Below are 21,315 nucleotides of genomic sequence, written 5' to 3' on the forward strand. Positions count from 1 at the left end.
TCCTCTTACAATCCAAAGGTGTAATGGTTAGTAGGTTAATTGGCCATTGTAAATTGTCTTGTGATTAAGCTTGTGTTAAATAGGTGGGTTGCCAGGAGGCGTGGCTTGTTGGCCTGGAAGATCCTATTCTGTGCTGTATCTCTAAACAAAACAATTTAAAAATCTGTTTTGATGTAATAAATACAAAGAGATTTTTCTTATCATATACCCCTTGCAATCAACAATTGCAGACAGAATGTGTCAAGTAAAATAGGTTGCCCAGGCAACATATTCTGAAATTTTACTGTGAGGAAGTATCTTATAATTTCAACTTCTTTTTGAGAAAATCAGTTATATTATGAATGAAAACAACAAGAATTCTGCAGATGCTGGAAATTCAAGCAACACACATCAAAGTTGCTGGTGAACGCAGCAGGCCAGGCAGCATCTCTAGGAAGAGGCGCAGTCAACGTTTCAGGCCAAGACCCTTCGTCCTGACGTCTGAAACCCTTCGGCCTGAAACGTCGACTGCGCCTCTTCCTAGAGATGCTGCCTGGCCTGCTGTGTTCACCAGCAACTTTGATGTGTGATATTATGAATGAATAATGGTTTTGTGTTAGCTTCTAGTTGAGAATAATTTACAGCAATGAGTTTAAAAATTAAGAATGCTTGTATCCCATTAGAATTCTTTGACATGCTTGATGTGTGGGCAAAAATGAAGTGTTACACATGCAACTTTTATTTACAGATATTTAAGGAATGATCACATGTTAGGGTAGGCATTCTACTCATTCTACAAGGTTTCTTCAAGTACTCTTTAATCTAAGTTTTAAATTACTAGCTAATTGCCACCTATTTTCAGATATAGGAAGGCTGTAAACTGTAGATAAAAGTTTCATTGAATTTTTGATTAAAAGTTACCAGGAAAGAATCCTCCGTTTTAGCTCAAATTTAGTTTTGCTGTCATCCACAAATCTTTAGATTTGTGAGGGAGTGTAGTGAATGGTGTCAATTTGCAAAACAATTGAAAGTTCAATGAGACATTGTCCTAGTGTCTGAGTCTACTAAGCAAGTGGTGCTGCTGGAGCTGACAGTCCCATGGGAAGATAGCTTGGAGGAGGCCTTTGAAAGGAAGCTCTCCAAGTATGCAGACTGGTCAGCAACTGTCAGCAGGCTGGATGGAGAGCGAGGTGTCTCCAGTGGAGCTTGGTTGTAGGGGATTCATAGCCCGTTCTTTAGTTAGAGCCTTCAGTATTTTGGGCATCGAGGGAGAGAGGAAGAGGAGAGCCATCCGCAGTACCACCGATGTGGCAGAGAGGGCCTCAAGATGGCTGTGGCTCAAAAGAGGGGAGCCATGGAGTCATAAGTAGCTAGCCATCTGGACACAAGCTGGGGTCTGATCAGCCCCGGCTGGGTCACCTGGAGGAGGTTGTCTGATGTTGAAAGACCCGAAACACCCAATGATTCCAGGAACATCACTGAAGATGTGTCCAGAAGCATCAATAGATGTATGTACACAACAAGGATATCAAAAAATGCAAGCCTAAGCTCATCTACTTTGTTCAAATGAAACCTTTACTGTAGGACATACCCAAACCAAGGTATGAGTGTTTTTAGTAATTTTACCAACTGGACATTGATTAAAAACAATGAAATGTAGTTTTAGAATACTCATTTACTCAACATGATAAGAAACGTACATGGTGGCTGGGAAATACAGCAATTAAAAAGTAGGAACCAGAAACAAGCCATGTGGCCCGTTGAACTTGCTTTTCCATTCATTAAGATGACTGATCTGCACCTGGCCTTACCTTTGCTACTTGTTCAAAGTAATTTTTTCTCACCAGTTAAAGTTCAAAGTAAATTTTATTATCAAAGTACATATATGTCACTATATATAACTCCTTGAGATTCAATTTCTTGTGGGTATACTCAATCTATAGAATAATAACCACACCAAAATTAATGAAAGACCATCTTACTATGGTGTTCAACCAGAGGGCAAATGACAACAAGCTGTGCAAGTACAAAAAGAAGAAATAATTATAAATAAATAAGCAATAAATATCGAGAATGTGATATGAAGAGACTGTGAAAGTGAGCCAATAGGTTGTTGAGAAGATTTTGTTGCCTATCTGAACAGGTTGGGGTCTGCAAGTGAGGAAACTGAGGATCCAATTGCGCAAGGAGGTATTGAGGCTAAAGTCTTGGAGCTTATTTATTAATTTTGAGGGGATGATGGTATTGAATACTGAGCTGTAGTCGATAAAGAGCACCCTGTTCTATGCATCTTTGCTGTCCAGATGTTCTAGGGTTGTGTGAAGAGCCAATGAGATGGCATCTGCTGTGGACCTGTTGCATCAATGAGTAAATTGGAGCAGATCTAAGTCACTTTTCAGGCAGGAGCTGATATGTTTTATCACTGACCTCTCAGAACGCTTTGATGTAAGTGCTACTTGACAATAGTCATTGAGGCAGGTTACTATGCTGTTTTTGGGCATCAGTATTATTGAAGCCTGCTTGAAGCAGGTAGCTACTACACATTGCCGAAGTGAGAGGTTGAAGATCTCACTGAACGCACCAGTCAATTGATCAGCACAGGTCTTTAGTATTTGACCAGGACCTCATCTGAGCCAGTTCCTTTTCGTGGGTTCACCCTCCTGAATGCTGCTCGCATGTCAGCTTCAGCACTGAAATCATCAGATCATTGGAGGTTGCGGAAACTTCTAATGATTCCTCTGTTTTGATGGTCAAAGGGAGCACAGAAGGTGTTGAACTCTTCTGGAAGCAAAGCCCTGCTGTCTTCTATGTTGCTTGATTTAACTTAATAAGAGGTGATTGTATTCAACCTCTGCTACAACTGTTGGGCAACCTTAATTGATTCAAGTTTGATTGGAATTAATTAGCTTTCTGGAGATTGTACCTGGACCTCTTGTGACTTTCTTGGTCACCAAACTCAAATACTTCTGATCTGGCCCTCAGCAGATTTCGGATCTCATGGTTCATCCAGGGCTTCTGGCTGGGGAAGGCTCTGAATGATTTTGTGGGGGCACACTTGTCTACAGCTGTTTTAGTAAAGTATGTTAAATCTGTATTCATTCAGATCCCCAGATAAGTCTTGAACACGACCCAGTAAACTGTCTTGAAGTAATCCTGCAACTGTTCCTTTGCCTCCCGCAGCCGCCTCCTTGTTGCCCTAATCTCTAGAGTTTTACTCTTCAGCCTCTGCCTATATGCAGGTATGAGAAGGACTGCCAAGTTATCAGCTTGAAATGTGGTCTGGGCATGGAGTGGTAGACATTCCTTATCTTAGTAAACAGTAGTCTATTGTGTTGCATCCTCTGGTGGTACAGGTTATATGCTGGTGGTAACTGGGCAGGTTTTCTTCAAGCAAGTGTGGTTGAAGTCCCCAATTATGATTTGAAATGCTTTGGGATGGACTGCTTCTGGTTTGGAGTTGGCATCATGCGGTATCGCGAGCGCTTGATTACAGTCGGCTGCTGGTGGTATGTAAGCTGTGGTTAGGATCACGGATGATAACTCCTTAGGTAAATAGTATGGACAGCATTTGACTGTTAGGTGTTCCAAGTTGGGGGAGCATGAGTTTGACAAAATCTTCACATCGGAGCACCATTGAGGTTTTATCATGAAACACACACCTCCTCCAAATTAGTTCTTTGGTCCATTATGTAAATCAAGAAGGTTTTGGATCTGATTGCTATATCTGCTGTGCTGGGAGAAAGCCACACCCCAGTCAGACGTAGAGTACAACAGGCTCTCATTTCTCTCTGATACACCAATCTTGCCATCAGATCATCAATTTTGTTCTCCAGCGATGGCACATTTGCCAACAAGATGGTGGATAGAGGAAGCCTCATCCTTCTACATTTCAGCCTGGCTTGTAGTCCTCCTCCCCTGTTTTGTCATAACTGCCTGGTCTGCCGAGTTCTTCAGATGATTGTGAGATCTGTAGATCATTAAATTGATTTAAATGTACATTGCCTAGAAGGAAGTTGCATGCTGCAGTTTGCAGTGAGAGTTATTTCAAAAGAGGTTTATTTAGAACTCACAAACAAGAGAAAGTCTACAGATGCTGGAAATCCAAGCAATACACACAGAATGCTGGAGAAACTCAGCAGGCCAGGCAACATCTATGGAAAAAGAGTACAGTTGATGTTTTGGGTCGAGACTCTTCGACAGGACTGGTGAAGGGTCTGTACATTTTTCCATAGATGCTGCCTGGCCTGTTGAGTTCCTCCAGCATTTTGTGTGTGCTGCTTATATTTAGAACTCCTGTCTGCAGCCTGTAGTATGTTGCCAATGATTACCGGCACCATCATTGACCCATTGAGGAGAAGCCCTAGGTTTGTTCATGAGCCATCCAATTATATCCACTTCCCTCTTTCTTCAGAGTGCTGCAAATGTATTGAACTATGGAGAATTAAGAATCTGCACATGCTATGATTTGGGGGAAAAGATTAAACAGCTGCAGGGACTCGGTGTGTGAGACAACATTCATGAAGGCAGAGGGATAACCAATGTATTACTTCGGGCGTGATGAAAGATCTTGACCTGAAACTCTGCGATCCCCTTGCCATCGCGGATGTTACCTTATCCGCTGAGTTACTCCAGTTTGTTTTTTGCCCTATATTAAGATATACTTACTATTTCATATTGTGAGTTGTTGCTGAACCTCCTTCCACTACCCATCCAGGTCAATAAATGGGTAACAGTGAAAATGGATCTTGAACAGGACCTCACTAAGGAGCACTAGGCCAATGTCTCCCACACCATCACCAACCTTATTGACTTTGGGGATCTCATATCCATTGCCACCAACCTCATAGATCCCACACCCCACACCATGATCCACAAACCTGTTTGTCCAGGTAGATCCATTGTTTCAGCCCATTTCTGCCCCAATGAACTCATATCTGCATACCTCGGGTCTGCTTTATCCCCCCAGTTCAGTCCCTTCTTACCTACATCTGTGATACCTCACAGGTTCCCTTGGCTCCCATCATCTTATTTTCACTATGGATGTCCAGTTCCTCTACATCTCTATCCCCCACCAGGAAGACCTCAAAGCTCTCTGTTTCTTTCTGGACACCAGACCCAACCAGTTCCCCTCCACCACCAGTCTCCTCTGTCTAGCCGAATTTGTCCTCACTCTTAATAATTTCTCCTTTGGCTCTTCCCACTTCCTTCAAGCAAAAGGTGTAGCCATGGACACTTGCATGAGTCCCAGCTATGCTTGCCTGTTTGTCAGTTATGTGGAACAATCTATGTTCCAAGGCCACACTGATGTCCACCCCCCACTTTCCCTGCGCTGCATTGACGACTGCTGTAGTGCTGCTTCCTGTACCCATGCGGAGCTCGTTGACTTCATCAACTTTACCTCCAGCTTCCATCCTGCTCTTAAATTTACCTAGACCATTTCAAGCACGTCCCTCCACTTATTATAAACCCACAGCCTCTCACAGCTACCTGGATTATACCTCTTCATATCCTGTTACTTGTAAAAATGCCATCCTCTTCTCTCAATTTCTCTGTCTACGCCACATCTGCTTTTATAATGAGGGTTTTCATTCCAGGATGAAGGAGATGTCCTCCTTTTTCAAAGAGGGCTGCTTTCCTTCCTCTAGTATCTCCACTGCCCTCAACTGCATCGCTTCCATTTCACGCACATCTGCTCTCACCCCATTCTCCCACTACCCTACCACAGATCGAGTTCCTGTTGTTCGCACATACCGGCTTCTGCATCCAGCACATAATTCTCTGGAACTTCTGCCATCTCCAATGGGATCCCACCACTAAGCACATCTCCCTCTCCGCCTCCCCCCACGATTTCTGCTTTCCGCAGGGATCGCTCCTCATGCAACTCCCTTGTAAATTTGTCCCTCCCCACTGATCTCCCTCCTGGCACTTTTTGTTGCAAGTGAAACAGGTGCTACACTTGCCCTGCATCTCCTTCCTCACTGCCGGTCAGGGCCCCAGTCAGTCCTTCCAGGTGAGGTGACACTTCACCTATGAGTCTGTTGGGGTTGTATACTACAGTGGCCCCCAACCACTGGGATATGGACCGGTACCGGGCCGCAAAGCATGTGCTACCGGGCCACGAGGAAACAATATGATTTGGCAATATGAAACGATATAAGTCAGCTGTACCTTTCCTCATTCCCTGTCACGCACTGTTGAACTTGAACATAGGGTTGCCAACTATCCCATATTAGCCAGGACATCCTGTAGATTGGGCTAAATTGGTTTGTCCCATACGGGGCCGCCCTTGTCCCGTATTTCCCCCACTAATGTAGAGCGTTCCTATGAAACCATTCGTAAACCGAAATGACGTAAAGCGAAGAAGCAATTACCATTAATTTATATGGGAAAAATCTTTGAGCGTTCCCAGACCCAAAAAATAACCTACCAAATCATACCAAATAACACATAAAACCTGAAATAACAGTAACATATAGTAAAAGCAGGAATGATATAAATACACAGCCTATATAAAGTAGAAATAATGTATGTTCAGTGTAGTTTCACTTAACAGAATTGGGAAAATTAAACCAAAACCGATTTGTAGAAAAAAAATTGGCACGTATGCGCGCACAGGTGCCAGCACAAGGCTTCATGGTCATGGTAGTCGTTCTTGGGGTAAACACAAGTGTCCCGCATTTGACTGCTACTTTTGTCCCTTATTTGGGAGTGAGAAAGTTGGCAACCCTACTTGAACACCCCCCCCCCCCCCCCCCCTGTTGGCCGGTTTGCAAGAATATTGTCAATATTAAACCGGCCCGCGGTGCAAAAAAAGTTGGAGACCCCTGGTGTACGATGTCTGGTGCTCCCAGTATATCGATGTATGTCAGTGAGACCTGACGTAGATTGGGATTCTGCTTCACTGAGCACCTGCGCTCCATCCGCCAGAAGAAATGGGATCTCCCAGTGGCCACCCATTTTAATTCCATTTCCCATTCCCATTCCAATACATCCATGGCCTCCTCTACTATCATGATGAGGCTACACTCAGGTTGGAGGAGCAACACCTTATGTTCCTTCTCGGTAGCCTCCAACCTGATGGCATGAAAATCGATTTCTCAAACTTTTGGTAATGCCCCCCCCCCCCCCCCATTTCCCTCTCACCTTATCTCCTTCCCTGCCCATCGCCTCCCTCTGGTGCTCCTTCCCCCCTTTAATCCATGGCCTTCTGTCCTCTCCTATAAGAATCCCCTTCTCCAGCCCTGTATCTCTTTCACCAATCAACTTCACAGCTCTTTACTTCACCCCTCACCCCTCCTGATTTCACCGATCACACTGTGTTTCTCCGTCCCTTTCCCCCACCTTCTAAACCTATTCCAGTCCTGCTGAAGGGTCTTGGCTTGAAACGGCAACTGTACACTTTTTCATAGATACTGCCTGGCCTGCTGAGTTCTTCGAGCATTTTGTGTATGTTGCTTGGATTTCCAGCGTCTGTAGATTTTCTCTTGTTATTTTTTTCTCATCTCCCTCTTGGTTCCTTACCAAGTTATCTTAAAATTCACAACCACACTTGATTAAATTTATATTGCATGGTGTACTGCTGACTTTGTTAATACTGTTAATGAGCTAAAGTTTGTAAGCTTTGTATAAATTATGACTATGACTATTACAGAGGAAAACTCTGTTATAAGTTGTATTAATTGAGCTTTTGAATAAGAATTACTTCAATAACATCTAAATAAACAAAGTCTGAAATATTAACCAAGATTCACTAATCTTAAAGTCTTCACAAACTGATTTGGAGTTATTTTCAAAGAATTTTGATTGATAATGAGATATTTTGAGAGATCTTACAGTTTTTAAATGAACATTGAAAGACCAATTTTCATTTACATGCACAATATGTTATAATTCAAATAAGTTTATTATTAGCATGTTATAGAAGAAAGTGACTTGATGCCTTTGAATTGACGTGCTTTCCATTGTACGTTCAATATTTGTGCAAAATGTTTTTAGTCTGTCAATGACTAAAAAAGAGTGGATAGATAAAAGTCAATGGTTCAGTCCCTAAGAAATCTTCAAGGGAAGCTGAGACACATAATAATTTTTATAACTTGTGATCTGTTATTTTGAAGGAACAAGTGAGCTTTTTCATTTGGAAATACTTTGTTTCGTGTTGATATAGTTGAAAATATTGTCCAGCTATGTTTTATTTTATATCATGGTAATATAAGGGGTCACTATTGGATGTGAAATAATTCTGTCTCTGAATTTCTCATTTGAAGAAAGCTCTTTGAACCCATAATTGTGCAAATTTTTCCAGTGTTATTGTTTTCATCATTTGCATTTCTGAAGAAATTTATTTTGAAAACTCAATTTTCATTCTGTAAATAGTTCATATTTTATCTGGTTGAAATTGAGAGCAAAAGAAGTCAATTGAGCAACAGATTGAATGATTGTTGAAGGTGAAAATCCAGGAGATTATGACAATCCTTCTGCCAGATTGGAAAAGAAACCAGAATAAGGTGGGGTAGGGCTCATTAAATGTTTATTTCTCTCCATAGATGCTGCCTGAGTTGCTGAGTTCCACCAGCATTTTGTGTGTGTGTTGCATGACAATATGCAAATTTTAATAGGAAATCAAAACTGAAGATTGAAATCTGAAATTCAGAACATTGCTGTGGGAACATTCAGTAGGTTGGGCAGCACCTGTATAGAGAGAAATAGTTAATATTTCATGCCAGTGAACCTTCTTCAGAATCCAATAAGGCCTTCTGATGAACGCTTATTGGGCTGAGAAAGAAATTCTGTCCCCATTTCCATAGAATCTCCATGACGTGTTGAGTGTTTTCAGCACCGCTTTATTGAAAATTAAATAAAAAATAGTTTGCTTGACCTTTTCTCTGTTTGTATTTTTTTAAGGAGTCCTGAAGATCTATCACGGGAGATAATTCTTTTGCAGCAACGTGAACTTGTACTCAAGCAACAGAACTCTTCTGTCAGCAGCAGGTGGGTAGAGGTCCAGGGCAGGCAGCCAACTTTATTTCTAAAAGTTTTGGTGAACAGGGAATTATTCTGGCAATTAACTACGTTTACAAGGTCTTTTAACATCTTCATAGAAAAAATGTATACTATGCATTTCATTTGCTCATGAGATCCAAATGTTTGTCTGAGAATTGCCAAAGCGATATCTTTTCATGACCTGTTGGAAGCTTAAGTAAGACAACAATGGGATCCAGCCTGCCATTATCATTTGTTGTGCAATATTGAAATTTAGAGTGGGGTGTTGAAGTATACAGTGGTGGTACACATCTGACCCACAGGAAGAAACTGAACTGACACCACCCCCCCACCCCCCTCAATCATCACCGAAACAAAAATTGGTTAGCTGATTGAGCCAATCAATACTTGGGCATATTGTCTTGCATTTTGATGTAGAAGACAGCAAATAAATGAACTAAAAGATTTTTATTTATTGCTGGAAGATTGATTTGGCCTTCAGTAGCAGCCATCTTCTGAGGCTCACAATATTCTGAAAAGACAAATTTTAAACAACAAAACCAAAGAAAACTCTGACTTTATTGAGTGTGCTATGTTTGACATTTAGGAATTGATTGTTTTTAAAGACTTTCAAGTATTATTTTCTCTCAGTACCCTGCATGCACATCTTAGCACTTGCAAACATTATAGCAAATTTAGTAACATCAGTAACAAAATTTTGTTTATTCTGATAGAGTAGCTTATTGCAACATGCTTAATCTATTTTGATGTATTTGGAATATTGGCATCCATTGACTTTGCTATATTAGGATTTGATTTTCATCGTTCCTAAATGAATAGTGATTATTCTGAGTGAGTAACTTGGAAATTAAGCTAGAGCAGCTGAGTTCTAATGCAACAATTCAAAGTTGTCACCATTTTCTCTTCTTTGGTCATGTTATCAAGATTAGGGAGAAAAAGTAATTCTTTTCCCCCAGATTAAAGAATTCCTCATAATTGGAAAAGTGTACACAGATTTTCAGACAAAATAAATGAATTTGGTATTGATGCATCATTGAAGTAATTTGTGTATATTTCCATTGTAGATATATTTTTAAAATACTTTTGCTTTGTTAACTAACATGCATCATAAAAGGGCATCTGTAATATTTGATGAAGTAGAAATTGTAATTGCTTGTCATTGAGGACATCTAACACGGCCATTAAATGTGCAATTGCACTTCTTACTGATACTTAGTGTTGAGTTTCTTCAGGGATGGGCGAGGGTTGATCATTTCATTTGCAAGTCGGAGTTTCAATACCTCACAAATATCAAACTTTTATATTTGGAAAAATACAAAATAACTTATGGATAAAGTTTATTACACTGGCATGCAAAAGTTTGGGCACCCCTGGTCAAAATTTCTGTTACTGTGAATAGTTAAGTGAGGAGAAGATGAACTGATCTCCAAAAGTCATAAAGTGAAAGATGAAACACTCTTTTCAACATTTTAAACAAGATTAGTGTATTATTTTTGTTTTGTACAATTTTAGAGTGGAAAAAAAGGAAAGGAGCACCATGCAAAAGTTTGGGCACCCCAAGAGATTTGAGCTCTCAGATAACTTTTACCAAGGACTCAGACCTTAATTAGCTTGTTAGGGCTATGGCTTGTTCACAATCATCATTAGGAAAGGCCAGGTGATGTAAATATTCTGACTCCTCAAACCTTATCCCAACAATCAGTGGCCATGGGCTCCTCTAAGCAACTGCCTAGCACTCTGAAAATTAAAGAAATGATGCCCACGAAACAGGAGAAGGGTAAAAGAAGATAACAAAGCGTTTTCAGGTAGCCGTTTCCTCAGTTCGTAATGTAATTAAGAAATGGCAGTTAACAGGAATGGTGGAGGTCAGGTTGAGGTCTGGAAGACCAAGAAAACTTTCTGAAGAACTGCCCGTAGGATTGCTAGAAAGGCAGATCAAACCCCCATTTGACTGCAGAAGACCTTCAGGAAGATTTAGCAGACTCTGGAGTGGTGGTGCACTGTTCTACTGTGCAGTGACACCTGCACAAATATGACCTTCGTGGAAGAGTCATCAGAAGAAAACCTTTCTTGCGTCCTCACCACTAAATTCAGCATCAGAAGTTTGCAAAGGAACATCTAAACAAGCCTGATGCATTTTGGAAACAAGTCCTGTGGACTGGTGAAGTTAAAATAGATCTTTTTGGCTGCAATGAGCAAAGGTATGCTTGGAGAAAAAAGGGTGCAGACTTTCATGAAAAGGACACCTCTCCAACTATTAAGCATGGAGGTGGATCGGTCATGCTTTGGGCTTGTGTTGCAGCCAGTGGCACGGGGAACATTTCACTGGTAGAGGGAAGAATGAATTCAATTAAATACCAGCAAATTCTGGAAGCAAACATCACACTGTCTGTAAAAAAAAAAATGCTGAAGATGAAAAGAGGATGGCTTCTACAATAGGATAATGATCCTAAACACACCTCAAAATCCACAATGGACTACCTCAAGAGGCGCAAGCTGAAGGTTTTGCCATGGCCCTCACAGTCCCCTGACCTAAACATCATCGAAAAACTGTGGATAGACCTCAAAAGAGCAGTACATGCAAGGCGGCCCAAGAATCTCACAGAACTTGAAGCCTTTTGAAGGAAGAATGGGCGAAAATCCCCCAAACAAGAATTGAAAGACACTTAGCTGGCTACAGGAAGCGCTTACAAGCTGTGATACTTGCCAAAGGGAGTGTTACTAAGTACTGACCATGCAGGGTGTCCAAACTTTTGCTTCGGGCCCTTTTCCTTTTTTGTTATTTTGAAACTGTAAAAGATGAAAATAAAAAAAGTAATCTTGCTTAAAATATTAAAGATATGTGTCATCTATAACTTTATGCTTTTTGGAAATCAGGTCATCTTTTACTCGCTTAGCTATTCACAGTGATTTTGACCAGGGGTGCCCAAACTTTTGCATGCCACTGTATACCTGCTGAATATTTATTATGTGTTTAAAGCATTTTGAGTTGACAAAGAGGAAGAACATTTCCTTCTCAGGATAAAAGATGTCATTCACAAAGAAACCAGCAGTTCTGTTCGATTTGTTAAATTACAGTATACTTTTTAAAATTGATTTTAACCTCTGATTTTTAGCAATATTTCTCTTGTATCCTCCATATGATATTCAAGTTGTTGTGTAGTATTTATCTTTGCTTTCTTTTTTGTACTGCAAATGATAATGGAATACAGAGCTTTTATAGTAAAAGAGCATGTTTAAAATGGCCATTGTAATCATCTGTTGAATGCATTTTTCACTATTTTTCTGAGAATCTTGACAGGTTGCAGAGAAGAAAATAGCAGTTTGAATCTACATATAATTCATTTGACTTCAAAGCTTCCTGATTTGAGCTGTTATTGAGGTATACAGCTACAGATTAGGAACGTAAACACGAGAAAATCTGCAGATGCTGGATTTTCAAGCAACACACAAAAAAATGCTGGTGAACGCAGCAGGCCAGGCAGCATCTATAGGAAGAGGTACAGTTGATGTTTTGTGCCGAGACCCTTCGTCAGGCCTAACTGAAAGAAGAGATAGTAAGAGATTTGAAAGTGGGAGGGGGAGATCCGAAATGATAGGAGAAGACAGGATGGGGAGGGATGGAGCTAAGAGCTGGAAAGTTGATTGGCAAAAGGGATATGAGGCGGGAGAAGGGAGAGGATCATGGGTCGGGAGTCCAAGGGAGAAAGAAAGGGGGAGGAGGGAAGTCCAGAGGATGGGCAAGGAGTATAGTAAGAGGGACAGAAGGAGAAAAAGGAGAGAGAAATAAATAAATAAATAAATAAATAAATAAATGGATAGGGTACGAAGGGGAGGTGGGGCATTAACGCAAGTTAGAGAAGTCAATGTTCATGCCATCAGGTTGGAGGCTACCCAGATGGAATATAAGGTGTTGTTCCTCAAACCTGAATGTGGCTTCATCTTGACAGTAGAGGAGGCCGTGGATAGACATATCAGAATGGGAATGGGACATGTGTGGCCACTGGGAGATCCTGCTTTCTCTGGCGGACAGAGCGTAGGTGTTCAGCAAAGCGGTCTCCCAGTCTGCGTCAGGCCTCGCCAATATATAGAAGGCTGCACCGGGAGCACCGGACGCAGTATATCACCCCAGCCAACTCACAGGTGAAGTGTCGCCTTACCTGGGAGGACTGTCTGGGGCCCTGAATAGTGGTGAGGGAGGAAGTGTCAGTGCATGTGCAGCACTTGTTCCGTTTACAAGGATAAGTGCCGGGAGGGAGATCGGTGGGAAGGGGTGGGGGTGACGAATGGACAAGGGAGTCGCCTAGGGAGCGATCCCTGCGTAAAGTGGGGGCGGGGGAGGGAAAGATGTGCTTGTTGGTGGGATCCCATTGGAGGTGGTGGAAGTTACGGAGAATTATATGTCGGACCCGGAGGCTGGTGGTGGTAGGTGAGGACAAGGGGAACCCTATTCCTAGTGGGGTGGCGGGACGATGGGGTGAGAGCAGATGTGCGTGAAATGGGAGAGATGCATTGGAGAGCAGAGTTGATGGTGGAGGAAGGGAAGCCCCTTTCTTTAAAAAAGGACATCTCCTTCGTCCTGGAATGAAAAATTCAGAATGTAAATTCAGAGAAAAACAAATTTACATAAATGGTGAATGGAAATATTAGTATGAAATGAAGGTTCACTAATGAGTATAATAAGCAAATAATCTAAGACCACTTGATAGCTTGACAATTTAACACATTTTTAGATCTATCTGATATTAAATAGATTACAAGCAAAATCAAAACAATATTTCTTAGTTCCTGCCAGCATCCAAGTTCCTCTGGATTTATTATTATCTTAAGTTAAATCTGATGTGCATGACCTTGGTACATTCTTCAGTTGTGGCTTTTACTTTGTATTTAACAACTGGTGAGGCTAATTTCTTCATTCTTCGAAACCTTGCTTCATAGCTTTCCTCCACAGATAAAAATTATGAGAAATTAAAAGATTGCTTTCTCCTCTCAATGTTTGATCCTCTCCAATACTTCTTGCTTCATACCTTTATTTGTGCACCCATTTCAAATTACTGGAAATATAATACAATCTTCTTTTACAAGAGATGAAAATCCCAAAAAATTGCAGGTGCAATAACAATTGTTGCAACCATTGTTTGGAGTAATACCTCATGACCCAGCAGTATACATGTTTGTACTTAGTCTTTAAAGCCTGTGTTGTCTAAAACCATATTAGACCTTAATAATGAGACTGCTCTGTTCCAGTTGTTGGCCTTTTCACTAGAAGTTTGTGATGTCCTGCGCCAAAATCTAAGCTTAACTTCTTGGCAGTTCTATACTGAGTGAGTGTGCTTCAGTTATCTGTGAGAAGGGATATGGATCTGCTTTTTTGGGTGCAGAAAAGTAATACTGAGGGTAATTGTCAAAAAAATACATTTTTTTTGCTCACACAGAAATTTCTTAAAAGTATGTTGATCGATCCCATCACTTTTAAATACCATGTAACTTTTCTTTAAATTTTGGCTCAAGGTATTGAGAATGGGGATTAAGTAGAAAAGGGAGTTGAGGTTCAGACTTCATTATGACTTACTCTGTTCCATTTTCTAAGGTGCTTATTTTCTTTCATGTTTTTATTTCTGTATGATTCCTTCGTATTCTGTGATTTCTAATTCATGTTAGAAAGACAATTAGACAAGTTAGTGTTGATTCAGTATACACACATAGGTTAATACAGTTATTTTGATGCTTGCCATTGTTACGTACCAGCAGCAATACATCACAAATTGAGTCAGTCTTTAATGCTAAAACCACTATATTTATTAGTATCTACTCAAAATATAGGAAATTAAATAAAATAAACAGAAGTCAATAGTGGTTATGTGTGTGTGGCTCCCAAACTGTCAAGCTTAGGAAAGGTCCTTGAAGTCTTAAGATGGCAAACTAAAAAGCTCCAGCAATTGACAGAATAAATGAGGGGAGAAACTTGTAAATCCACATTAAAATGTAGAGAGGAGGCGGTTACGAAGAATTCCACAGGTTCCACACTAGAAAAATGAGGTAACAGTTGCTGAAGATCTTATCCCTCGAGTCGTCCTGAAATCCACATAGAAATATCACAAGGTGATAGTCACAGAATATACCCTGGCGCAAGTGGTGACCACATAACATACCCGAAACCACGTAAGGGTTAACAAAGATGGTCGCCACAGGGTACTCCGACAAAATCCACGTGTGGATCATACGAAGTGACAGCCACACATCCAGTGTGTACTGGGTGCTGTTGATCAACCCAATTCCCTGGGCATGGGAAAGTATCAGACTTTACCCATTGCTGCTGCAAGCTACTGCCAGCAGCTTGCAGTCCAAAGCTACCCCCCCACCCCGTCTCTCTGTCTTCTCTGTCTTCTCTCTCTCTCTCTCTCTCTCTCTCTCTCTCTCTCCCTCTCCCTCTCCCTCTCCCTCTCCCTCTCCCTCTCCCTCTCCCTCTCCCTCTCCCTCTCCCTCTCCCTCTCCCTCTCCCTCTCCCTCTCCCTCTCCCTCTCCCTCTCCCTCTCCCTCTCCCTCTCCCTCTCCCTCTCCCTCTCCCTCGCTCTCTGTCACTCTCTCACTCAGGATTTTGGGAAATCCTGATGGTTCGGCATCTGGCTCGACTGTTCACTGATTTTTTTGCGTTTTTACACTAACTGTTCCATTTCTGGTGCTGCCTTTAAACCTATTGCATGCTCCCTTTAAAATCACCTGAGTAACATAAATTTAAAAATAGGTGAATTATAAGTGTAGCACAAAGACGAGAAAATCTTTTTTCCAATCCTGATGAAGGGTCTTGACCCTAAACACTAACTGTTAACTCCTTTTCATACCCCGTTTGCTGAGTTCCTCCAGCATTTTGTGTGTGTTGCTTGTGTGTTGGAATGATAATAGGAGTAATAGGGCAGCACATTGGCTCAGCTTGTGGAACTGCTGCCTCACAGCATGAGACTTAGTTCAGTCCCGGCTTTGAGTCTTGTCTGTGTGGGGTTTTATGTACATCATGGGGGTTTACCCCAGGTAATCCATTTTTGTTCCACATTACAAAGACCTGTTGGTTGGTGGGATAATTGACCACTGTAAATTGTACCTTGTGTGTAGGTGAGTGATAGAATCTGATGAAAATATACAGAGAATAATAAAGTGGGATTAAGTACAGGGTAGTGTAATGGGTCATAAACACGAGAAATTCAGCAGATGCTGGAAATCCAAGGCAACACACACAAAAATGCTGGAGGAACGCACACAAAATGCTGGCCTGCTGAGCTCCTCCAGCATTCTGTGCGTGTTGCCTTAGTGTAAGGGATGATGGATAGTTGGTGTGGATTTAGTGTGCTGAACTGCTTGTTTCATACTGTATCTACCTTTGACACCCGGTCCTCAGGGTGTTGGTTTGAGAAGGTTTATGATTTATGTTGTTTCAAAATTCTGATTTGAAATTGTCTTCAATTCATACCAAGTGAAATACGTGGAAATACAAGAAATTGGAAAGTTTGAAAGAAAGTAAGCTTTTAGTGGATCACTTGTGATGTCTGCTTTTGAAAAAAATATAGTATCCTACATTAGTTAATGTTTCAGTTGATTTGATCAACTGGACTATAATTTGGAGAAATTATATACAATCTCAGTATTAATAATTATTGATCATTTGAGTAATTGAGTTTGCAAGTTGTAATTTTAGCGCTATTGGTACTTATTTTCATACCAAAGTACCACTAAAGTGTTGAAACTTTGTAGGAAAACAGATCTGTAAATGTTTTCTCTTGATTTACCACGTATTTGAAAAGTCTCTTATTAAGATTGTAATAATGGCTGCTTTCAAATTGTCCCAGCGATAAATAGGCTCTGCCTCTGTATGTAAACTTTAGCTCTTGTGTGTTCAGTGACATTAATTACATTTTCTGAAAAGTTGCAGAGATTTATATGTACTTGACATTGTATTATTGGCTGGATAATTTTTCTTTCTTTCTACATGCAAAATATCAGTATCCTTTGGCATTTTAAGAAGATTGAGTAATGCCCTATAGGCCACATAATACTGTATCACAAGATTTCATACTTTAGATTGGTATTTTAGTTGTATGATATTTTAAAAGGGCTTAATACAAAAGTTTTAACATTTCAAGAAATTTGATTTTGCAGTAGATGCTTTCACTTCTCTTCCACATTTCTGCTATAGGCGTTGATGTAAATTTTAGTTTTTGACTAATGCTGAATATGTCCTCACGGCTTCAGAGTGAGAGTAGTGTTTGTGTGGAGGTGGAAGAGAATGAGACAACCTGTTTAACCCAACTTGCCACAAAGACCACCTTGCAATGTCTGAATCTTTATTATCTCCATTTAAAATTTGTATCTAACTTTTTCAAATTTTTGAAATATCATAAACCAGGTTGACTGTTGGATATAATTTTGTCTTGCATCACTTATCAGTATTATTTCAGCAATATGAAGTATGGTATGAAGTAAATATGAAGTAAATGTGAGAATTGCTGGAAGAAATAGAAGGTACATCAACGCTGGTGATGTCACAGGATGGCAGTGCGCACTGTTGCAGTTGTTAATTACTGCTCAGTGGCACTGATCTCAAAACAATCATGAAGTGCTTTTAGTGGCTGGTAATGGATCATATAAAATCCCACCTTTCAGGGATATTGCAGTTTGCTTACTGCTCAAACTGTTTCACTGAATGATGTCATAACCTCAGCCTTCCACTCCATAGTATCCCACCTGGAAAACAACACTAGGATGTTGTTCATTGACTTCAGTTTGGTGTTTAACATGATCATCCCTCAGAAGCCGGTGGGTAAACTGTCCTCATTGGGGCTCAACACCCCTCACTGTAATTGGATCTTGGACTGCTTGATGGAAAGACCCCAGTGAGTCAAAGTTGGCAGCAACATCTCAAGCTCCATCAAGCTGAGCATTGGTGACCCCAGGGCTGTGTACTCAGTGCACTGCTGTTCACGCTGCTGACTCACGACTGCACTGCCAGATTCAGCTTAAACCACATCATCAAGTTCACCGATACAACAGTGGCTGACCTCATCAGCAATAATGATGTATCAGCATACAGAGAGGATGTAGTGAGGCTTGTCAAAAGGTGCGAGAACAGTAACCTGAGCCACAACTTGGACAAGACAACAGAGATAGTTGTGGACTTCAGTAAGGCGCAGGCAAACCTTTCTCCATTGTACATCAGTGGCACATCAATTGGAGAGAGTGAAGAGCACATAACAGACAATCTAATCTACAGATGATAACACCTTCTCATTGGTCAAGAAGGCACAGCAGCACCTATACTTTCTGAGGAGATTGAGGAGTACAAGACTCCCCGCCCCCATTCTAGTAACTTTCTACAGAGTACCATCAAGAATGCCCTATCACAAACAAGAGGAAATCTGCAGATGCTGGAAATCCAAGCAACATACACAAAATACTGGAGGAACTCAGCAGGCCAGGTAGCATCTATGGAAAAGAATATAGTCGATGTTTTGGGCCGAGACCTTTCATCAGCACTGGAGAAAAAAAGATGTGGAGTCAGAGTTAGAAGGTGGCGGGGGATGGGTGGGAGGAAGAAACACAAGATGATAGGTGAAACTCAGGGTGGAGGATTGGGGAAGGGATGAAGTAACGAGCTGGGAAGTTGATTGGTGAAAGAGATACAGAGCTGGAGAAGGGGGAATCTGATAGGAGAGGACAGGAGGCCATGGAAGAAAGAAGAGGTGGGGGGGGAGCATCAGAGGGAAATGATGGGCAGGTAAGGCAGGGGGGCATTACCAGAAGTTCAAGAAATCAATGTTGGTACCATCAGGTTGGAGGCTACACAAATGGAATATAAGGTGTTGCTGCTCCAACCTGAAAGTGGCCTAATCATGACAGAAGAGGATACCATGGACTGATGTATGGGAATGGGATGTAGAATTAAAATGGGTGGCCACTGGGAGATCCCACTTTTTCTAGCGGATGGGGTGTGGGTGCTCGGTGAAGCACCAATATACAAGAGGCCATACTGGCAGCATCAGATACAGTTGATGACCCCAACAGACTCACAGGTGAAGAGTTGCCTCAACTGGAAGGACTTTTTGGGGTCCTGAATGGTAGTGATGGAGAGGTGTAGGGGCAGGTTGTTCTGCTTGGAAGAATAAATGCCAGGAGGGAAATCAGTGGATAGGGGCGAATGGATGAAGGAGTCGTGTAGGGAGCAATTCCTGTAGAAAGCAGAGAGTGAAAGAGATGTGGTTGAGGCTTCCCTGCCTCAATGCCCTCAACTACACATCTTCCATATGCGCACACCTGCCCTCACCTCATCCTCCTAGCACCCCACCAGGGATAGGGTTCCTCTTGTTCTCGCCTATCACCCCACTAGCCTCCGCATACAGCACATCAGCACATAATTCTCCATAACTTTTGCTGTCCCCAACGCGATGCCATCACCAAGCATATCTTTCCCTCCCCCTACTTACTGCTTTCCACAGGGATCACTCCCTACTCGTGTCACACTGGAAGCGTCCCCCTGAATGGGTGTCCATAATGAACAGTAGATGACCCTGGCAGCTGGAACCCACAGTGTCACAGACCTTGCCTATCCCAATGTGCTAACAGTTTCGAAGCTGCATGGTGGTCAGCAGTTCTTGGCGTTAGTGCTGAAAAATACAGACCTGGTGTTGTCTGGTTCAGAGCCAAGTGCAATAGTCTGCTGGAGGCTCTACTGACTGGGCTTATTGAGAGAGGGAAAGGAGGAGAAACGATGCATCTCTGCCTGGCTGAGTGTAGACTGTCGACCATTTTATCACGCTCCCTATAGTCCTTCATGGGTGAGACTATGACTGATCTTTTTACTTCACTGCCATTTCCCTACACTAATACCACAGCTTTTGATTCTCTTAATGCCCAAGAATCTGTTGATCACTAATGTGAAAATGCTTGATGACAGAACCTCCAAACCTCTCCAAGATTCGCACCACCCTGGATGAAAAAAATCCAATTCTGTCCTACATGACCAACCCTTAAATTTGAGGTTGAAATCCTGGGTCCTCAACACCTCATTCAAGAGAAATGTCAAGTCTATCTGAAATGTCAATCGAGAATATTTTTTGGGGTAGGGCATACTCTGGCCTAATTTGAGTCTGTGGATCAAGCAGCTTTTTGCTGGGAAGTTGCGAAAGGTAATTGGGAAATTCTGTCGCAGATCAGAAAGCCAGTATTTCTAAATCTTGGACTATTATATTTTGCATTGCTTTAACAAAATTATGAACTTGCATTATTCTACACAGCAGTCAATCTATAGTATATTCAGCTTTTGCTTGGGAATTATCTTAAAATGTTTTGTCATGTCAGTGATAATGTGATAAATTCCTAGCTCTGTCACATTAAATCAGTTATTATAAATGTATATGTGAACACTTTCTGATGAGCATCAAATGAAATGATTTGAGATTTGATTCACATGAAAATCTTTTGAAGTTGGATAATGTGATAAATTCTTGTGGATAATGTAGCATCTGTGCTGAGCATAGCCATCTTTTTTTAAAAAAAAGATGCACAAATGCCTAATTCCAGAAATTTTTAAATACTGACTCAATATAAAAGCAAAACTCAGAAAGGAATTGTGTTCTACAGCATTGTATACCTCATGTATTTGTAAACTGCATTGGTGTGGTAGTGGGCAGGATAATTGTCCACATTTTACAGATGTTATGTGTTTAACTATTGACCCTTTAATGTGGTAAAATAGGATAATAATATGTCTTGTTGCACATAAATTGTTGAATAAATCTAGAGAAGAAATACTAGTGAATTTCTTTTGTGTTCAGATGTTTACTTACAAGATGGATCTTTGGCTAAGGAATTTCTCCACAAAGATGTAAGAATCATTAGAAGGAAATGAGACTTGTTCAGTAATGGGGAATCATGCCAGTGAGTTGTTTCCATGATGAGAGAGATTGCAGGATTCTGGATCTGCTGAATCAAATCTGACCTGACAACCAGATTTCAATTCCTCTGAAGTGTTCCACTACTGTTATCATTGCAAGCCCTTATTGCGTCCTATTCTCTCTATACTTTCATTATTGTTTTTCAGTACTCAAGTCAAAATATAACAAATCAATTTCTATTGAAGTTGATGGGGACCTTTGCCTCTGTTCTAGCTGTTCTCCACTTCTCAGTTTCTGTCACCTCTTCACATCTACCATGAATCTTTTATTTTTTGCCTACCCCTTTTTTGCCATAATCACCCCAGATTTCTTCTTCCTTGATGTAACTTCTTAAGCCTCAATAAAATTGTTTTGAGAGAGCTCTCTTATTAATGTGTAACTAAAGGGCAATTGG

At 41.1% G+C, this 21,315-nt stretch overlaps 1 protein-coding gene across 2 annotated transcripts in view; it reads left to right on the forward strand.

The window, feature by feature from the left end:
- The window catches only part of mad1l1 (mitotic arrest deficient 1 like 1), a 1,104,775-nt gene that overhangs the window by 83,182 nt on the left and 1,000,278 nt on the right, over nucleotides 1–21,315 (forward strand). For both annotated transcript variants that reach the window (XM_072268390.1, XM_072268391.1), the window contains exon 10: nucleotides 8,881–8,967. In XM_072268390.1, coding sequence (XP_072124491.1) covers nucleotides 8,881–8,967 — 87 coding nt within the window. The remainder of the gene's footprint in view (nucleotides 1–8,880; nucleotides 8,968–21,315) is intronic.

The sequence above is a fragment of the Mobula birostris genome, chromosome 9, assembly GCF_030028105.1.
Source record: "Mobula birostris isolate sMobBir1 chromosome 9, sMobBir1.hap1, whole genome shotgun sequence".
NCBI classification, from domain to species: Eukaryota; Metazoa; Chordata; class Chondrichthyes; order Myliobatiformes; family Myliobatidae; genus Mobula; species Mobula birostris.